The sequence below is a fragment of the Halyomorpha halys genome, unplaced genomic scaffold (assembly GCF_000696795.3).
Source record: "Halyomorpha halys isolate HHAL.00 unplaced genomic scaffold, Hhal_1.1 Scaffold78.1, whole genome shotgun sequence".
Taxonomy (NCBI): Eukaryota; Metazoa; Arthropoda; class Insecta; order Hemiptera; family Pentatomidae; genus Halyomorpha; species Halyomorpha halys.
Window position 1 is genome coordinate 1,413,714 of NW_027108467.1, and position 7,345 is coordinate 1,421,058.

At 27.6% G+C, this 7,345-nt stretch overlaps 1 protein-coding gene across 6 annotated transcripts in view; it reads right to left on the reverse strand.

Moving 5' to 3' along the window:
• The window catches only part of ClC-c (chloride channel protein 3), a 51,931-nt gene extending 46,715 nt beyond the window's left edge, over nucleotides 1–5,216 (reverse strand). The window contains exons 1-2 of one of the 6 annotated variants that reach the window (XM_014439187.2): nucleotides 5,096–5,203; nucleotides 4,821–4,885 (exon numbers count right to left, since the gene is read on the reverse strand). In XM_014439187.2, coding sequence (XP_014294673.1) covers nucleotides 4,821–4,868 — 48 coding nt within the window. In that variant the 5' untranslated portion in view covers nucleotides 4,869–4,885; nucleotides 5,096–5,203. Of the gene's footprint in view, nucleotides 1–4,820; nucleotides 4,886–5,095 lie in introns of all 6 variants that reach the window. The other 5 variants (XM_067046807.1, XM_014439184.3, XM_014439186.2 and 2 more) reach the window with 5 other exon arrangements.
• Nucleotides 5,217–7,345: the final 2,129 nt, after the last annotated feature.

Genomic DNA, 7,345 nt, shown 5'->3' on the forward strand with positions numbered 1-7,345 from the left:
TAATGCAAAAAGAAAATGGATATATATGGAATATTAAGAATATGGATATTAAGTTAATAGCTTTATTACTAATAATTTCAGAAATATTTGAATTATAGGGAAGAAAACATCATTTATTTATATAAGAAATGTAATTTTTTATATAAACAAAAACAATTTAAAAGATAAAATATTAACATAAATTATACAATATAAAATTTTCATAAATGTCATAAAATACTTGATTGTATTGGATCATTGTATTTCAATGAAAGTTCACTATATGTTGAGATGAATTCTTTGTGATGGTTTTCCATGATTATTTTCAACTTCTCCACATGAATTAGCCTTCGATAGCTTTTTTATATTTTTGTTCAATTAAAAATATTATTTTAAAAGAGTCCACCGTTTATTTCTATTGTCTTAATTATCATATTTGACTTTTAGAAATTTTAATAATTAATAAAAAAACACTTCCACAAATATTTAAATTAAAACAATTTTCTTCAGCCTGATTACTAAAAGTCTTGTCTAGGTGAATTCTTGTGAAGTGAATTCTTAGAAGCAACTGCCAAGGATGTACATCTTACATAACTGACTGGATCTGCTCTTCCAGTGCCTGGCACCAGCAAAAATTAGAAAACTAATTAAGTTGTTTTTTCTTTTTAATTGTCACATCGCTATCTATTTATGATTAGAACTAATTTTAATTAGTTTTTAATCTTTAAAACTTAATCCACTTTATATAGGTAAAATAACATGTTTAACAAGTTCTTATTGCTGGCAGTATGTATCCTAAATTACAAGTACATGTCAAATAGTTTTTGTTTTATCTAGACTGCATTGTTAATAGTCTTTTAAAAAAAATTAAAATATTTAAATTGGTAACTTAAAATAAAAAAAATATTCATTTCATATACAAATGATTAAATGTTATTTATCAACATAATAGTTTAACACGCTATTTAAAATTTCTACTAATCCTATATTTCAAAGGAATTATTTATAAATCATAAATAATCTTTAAATTAGACATTTGAAATAAATTATAACTTTTTACATATAAAACATACACACTTTCTTTTATGCTAAAAAAAAATAATTTTTTCTTCAAGCTATTAATGTTAATCAAATTTTTCTTATATTTTTCATATCACATTTGATTTTTTAATTTCATATGTCACTCTTCTGTTCATGGTAACAGTTAACACTTTTTCATTTTATTTGACAAGAGACATAAAATATCACAACAGTACATTTGTGTGACAATGTGTGAACTTCAATTAAATACTGAGATTCAAAATAAAATAAGATTATTCTTTAAAAACATTTTATGATCATCATGTCCAATATTTTCATCATTGATATTTTGTAGAACCTTTAAAACCTTCATTCATAAAATGACCTATCAGTATTAAAGAAAATGGGTCATAAGTCAGATGAATAATTAACTGTCAGATCTAGAAAAAATTGTTGTAACTTCATACCCATTTATATTTTTATTAATGTTTTGACATAAGAATAAGGAATGCAAAAAAATGTTATCAAAAGAAACAAATAATCTTTTAATTAACATTATTATTATTAAAATACAAATATCTTTAGATCCTTATCTCTCAAATTTGTTTATTTTTCTCCCGCGTTTTGACCCTCAGGCTATTATCAAGGAGACACCAAGCAATATATTTGACCAAGTTATCAAAGATTATTTCTTCCTATTGCATGAATCAATTATAAATATTTATAATCTTATTGCATTAATATTACATTACTAACAATTTTCTTATTTACATATTACACACTGTTACACAATTATCACAATGTTATAACAGTATGTGGTAACAGTGCATAGAATAAAATATTGTAATGAAGAGAAGATGGATGGGGGTGCCATCAGCAAAAAAAAAAATTTAATTAAACCAATTTTCTTTGGCCAAATTAATCATCATTTGTCTGTGTGAATTCTTAGAAGCAACTGCAATCTAGGTAGATCTCCTTGATATTAATTCTGAGAAGTAACTGACAAGATCTGCTTTTCCAGTGCCTGGCACTGGCAAAAAATATAAAACAATTTAAAGTCTTTTTAATTGTCACTTTGATGTCTATAATTAAAAATAACATTTTATTAGTTTTTAAAAACTTAATCCACTTTATATAAATAAAATAACATGTTTTACAAGTTCTTATTGCTGGTATATATCCTAAATTACAAGTACATGTTTTATCTAGACTGCATTGTTAAAAGTCTCTAAACAAAAATTATCTTAATATTTAAACATTTAAATTATTAACTTAAAATTAAAAAAATATTAATTTCACCTAAAAATTATTAAATGTTATTTATCAATTTAATCAAAATTAGAATCCTCAGACCATTATCAAGGAGACACCTTACAATATATTTGTCCAAGTTATTAAAAATTTGTTCTTCCAATTGGCCTAGTCAATTATAAATCTTTATAATCTTATTGCATTAATATCAAATTAAAAACAATTTTCTTAGTTACATACTACACACTGTTACATAATTATCACAACGCTAAAGAGTAACAATGTGAAGTACTTAAATAAAAATATTGTAATGAGAAGTTGGACGGGGGTGTGATCAGAAAAAACAAAAAACAAAAAGAGACAACAACAATCACTCAGAGAAACATAAAAATAAAAGAAAATAATAAATAAACAAATTTGTAAATATACATAACAATGAATTAAATAGAAAGTAGTTGATTAATAACAATAAATAGAAATTTTCTACTTAATTCATTGTTATGTATATTTCCACATTTGTTGTTTATTATTTTCCTTAATTTTTATGTTTCTTTGAGTGATGGTTGATATCTCTTTTTTGTTTGTTCAGCTTTAATGAAGGTCTGAGATTCAGGTTGAAATGTCACCACAAATAAATAAGTTTTTGTTTATTTGTGTATTTTTTGCTAATCACACCCCTGTCCATCTTCATCTCATATTAATCTATGTTCAACTATAAATACCTCATTAAAAATATAGTTAATAATTTAACATTAATGTAATAAGATAAGAAAGTAATAGTCATTTACTTGGGCAATTAGCATGCAATAGGAAGAAGACATTTTTAGTAACTTGGACAAATATATTGTTAGGTGTCTCTTTGATAATGGTCAGAGGGCTGAAACGTAAGAGAAAAATAAACAAAGTTGAGAGATAAGGATTAAAAGATATTTCTGTTTATTTAAAGTTACCCAATCTCAAACAAATAATAAATATATAATATACTAATAAACTAATTATTATTTACTAATCATTAAGGTAGTTCAGAAACAAAGAAATTTTTACATCTAAAACTTATCTATAACTCAATATTTTAAATATAAATTATGTTTACAAGAAGGGAATGCAATATAAAAAGGCATGAGGGGTGTTTGATAAAATTTGGTATCCATGTATCATATCTGTCAACTAGAGATTACTTTCAGTACTTGATTACTAGCATAATAATTACCAGATTAGCAATACTAAATTACTATATTACTGTATCGATAAATAGGTCACTTGTTCAGAAAGAATTGCTGATGTTTCTTATTGGCTAACGAAATAAACCAGAAGATAAATCAACTCCTACACTAATACTTCTTGTTGTGTAGAGACAGATGTGAAGAGATCAGCGGATGTGTGGAGTAGCCAATATATATATAAATATTATTAAATATCCTATGCACGGAATTTTAAAAAAAAACCCTTGGATTTTTGAAATCAATTTGATTATAATCTCAACAAAAACTGTAGCTCCAAATTTAGGAATAGAATTGAATTTCCAGGAAAATTTTTACTAACATTTATTTACTAATGCCTAATAAAATAACCACACACATTAAATAAAAAAGAAAAAAAAAAAGACTGAAATATTTCACAACAAAGGATAAATTTTTCTAAAACACGTAACACTAATCAGCATAAGCAAGAAGAAAAAACAAAACATGACAACAATGGCCAAGATGAAACGATAACTGAATTTCACTTAAAAATAATAATTCACACATAAACATTGCCCAGATCAACAACACAAACTCCCAAATAGAAATAAATTTCATAAAACATCTGTGGAGGTCATGTCAAACCTGTCAAAATCAATAATTTTTATGAGAAATACTCAAAATTCATTATTCCTGAAATACTATAAATAAGATTACTTCCTTACTAATGCAGTAAATAAGTACTTTCTAATATATATTATATAAAACTGAAATTAAATTCAATCAGTTCAGCAATTTATATTATCAGCATAGTTGATATACTTTATATTTAGCAAGTTCTTCATGACTACCACAGATATAAAAGTTTTAAATTAAATATTTACACATTTAATATGTTACACAATCAGCATCCAGTAGGAACAAATTAAACCATTCACACATATCAGACCAAGTGATTACATCCCACAATGCAAATTGTATGAGCAGCAGTCGAACTACATTACATTTTAATAAAAACAACGTAATAAAAATCCAGAAAATATTTGTTAAGCACATAGCATAAGAGGAAATAGTTGTGAAGTTTTAATACTACATTCTTTATTTTATCCCAGCCTCAATTGCATTAGTAAAACTATTAATAAATGTTAACTAAAACGATAGTGATTATTGTTATATTACCTACATCATGTTAATCTAACATATTCCCAAAAAATGTACCAAAGTGAGGTAGGTCAAATCAATTCCAAATAGGCCGATTAAGTTCAAAGGATTAGAGATAAAGCATTCAAAACAAATATATTTTCCAGCATAACGTTTAAATATATTACATGCTATAAAATACTTTAATACCTGACATTAATGATGAGAATAATGAAATTATTCAATTACCTTAGCATAACCTTGCCAAAGATGTCTCAGCTCTGAGTAGTATTCCATTCTTGCTGAACTTCTTTCTAATTATATTCATATTTGTTATTTAAATGATCTGGTTATATTTAAAATACCAACACAATACCAAAAGTTAAAAAACATTAATTTAGATTTGAGGTCATGGAGAGCCATTTAAATTGAATCTAAACAATAACACTTGTATTGACTTAATCTATAAATGTTGATAAAATTGGTGATTGATGATGAGATAACTGATGAATATTCGTACTCACCATTTTGTCCGAGTGATAGTCCTTACGTAAGATATACACAAACTATCAAAATTCAACAAATCATCTACTGACAGCTGGTTACATGGGTCTTGCCAAAGTAAAACTGCATTGCAATTTTTCTATATTTTAAGTCCATATTTAAATCTGAAGTCATACGTATGAAATGTTCTTTCTTACTATTCAGTGAATAATTTTAAATAAAATTAAAACCAAATTTTATTTTATTTAGTGGAACAGGAATATTATGAGCCCCATTATTAAAAGAGATGGGGGGGAGAAGGAAGAAGATAAGGAGTCTATAATTTCACCAATGAAAATATATTTTTCTGGATGAAATCTAATGAATTGTTTTAAGCACATAGTTTAAAGGTACTAGTTAACAAAACAAGCTTCGGCTACGGGAACTTCATGGCTCACTTATACAGAACGCTATATTGGATCTACACGTTTGCAACTTGCCACAAATCCAAGACTTGTGCCTATGCTTGATAGCACAAAGGCTATAACATACGATTTAATCCATTTTTACTACAAAAAGGAACTAAATAAAGATAAGCGAAATGAGAATGAAACGTAAACATCAGCAATGTAGGTTGTAGATGACTAACATTCATATAAATAGGTGTTAAGTTTTGCCGATATAGAAGGAATTGCAACATGGAGTTGAACAAGGTATCCGGTAAACTACATTGGAACGGTGTAAGAAAGGAATAGGGTCTTTCAATTTGGAAAAATATTGTGTTAATTATTAATGTTGCTAAGAACCTTATCCACCGATCCTTTCCTCTTTCTGACCCTCAATACCACCAGACCAACGTACTACGTATTAAACTGATCCTATTCAACAACAATTTCCCTACTTGATTCATTCATATAAATAGTACTACATAACCTATGAATTCAAGCTTCGTTCTAGAATTTTTATCGGAAACTTTTTAATTTAATTACCTAGACATATAATGTCTTCATAAAAATAAATTCATGCTATGTTACATCAGAAATAAACTGCTAAAGTTGGTTAACAAGGTTTGAAACAATGTAGTTATACCGAATCAATAGAATTTTAAAATATTGGAAGATCGTTGATTGACCGTGAGTATCAATGAATGGAATATACAACCATAAACAAGAGTTGATTATTAACTCTAAAGGTTGGGGAAATTCGTGAATTAATTAAAACACGGAGGAAACAAATATTCATATAATTCTAAAGTAATGTAAACTGAAAACAAACGTATGGATACATCACAAGCGGCCTTTGATTTGTACCCAAAAACCGACACTCAACGGGTCGGCTGCAAATTCAGGGCAACTTATACCAGCCACTCCAAATGAATCATCCACACGTTAGCGCATGCCCGAATTTGCCATTGTTTGGCAAACATATAGAGCCACCTTCACAAGTTAGTAAACTTCAGTTGATAAGTATCCGTTGGAGGGTTTTAATTTGAGCGATCGAAATTTATCCGTTGTGATCTAATTAAAGCATTAATTAAGTAAGTGCAATTTTGTATAGAGCTTGTTTTTTACTCTAGTACCAGTTTAAATACTATTGTACCTATCAGGACCAGTGGTAATTACTTCAGGGATAAACTGCCAGAAAAAGTGATTCCAAAAAGAAAGGCCGTACTTAGAAATATAGGAGGTGTTATGAGGAGTAGGGGCAAATAACCAACTGCCTTCCGTATTAGTGAAGATTATCCTGAGCTCCAAGGGCGTGGCTAACTCCTCACCATTTTTACTTTACTTTGAAGGAGAGATATGAAACCCTCGGGTTAGCACTGATAAAGCAGTTTGCGGTTTGCTCGTAGAGCACACCACTGTCAGCCTCTGTTACAGCTTCCTTACCATTTTCACCTTCCTTTTTTTATTTCCATATCATCTATTCTGAAACTTACTTTTTCTATATATTTCGATTGGGTATGTAATTACCTAAATTTCAAGGTTGATGACTTGTCATTTGAGAATAAAATCTATGGGACGAACCGTTGTTAAATTACAGTATCAAGAGAACTGGATTAGAAAGCGAAAATACTTAATCAAATTTATACTAAATCAATTTTAAACTAATCTCCAGCATTGAGCTAATTTATTTGAGTGAGGTTTCTGAGTTCGCCGACCGTGGTACATAAAGTAAAAGTATGAAATGATTTAACATGACTTAATATATTGCTGCTCACAATTCTATACTTTTAACATTTAGCATGGTAAAACATTTTACATTTAACACAACATTATGAATACCCCTAA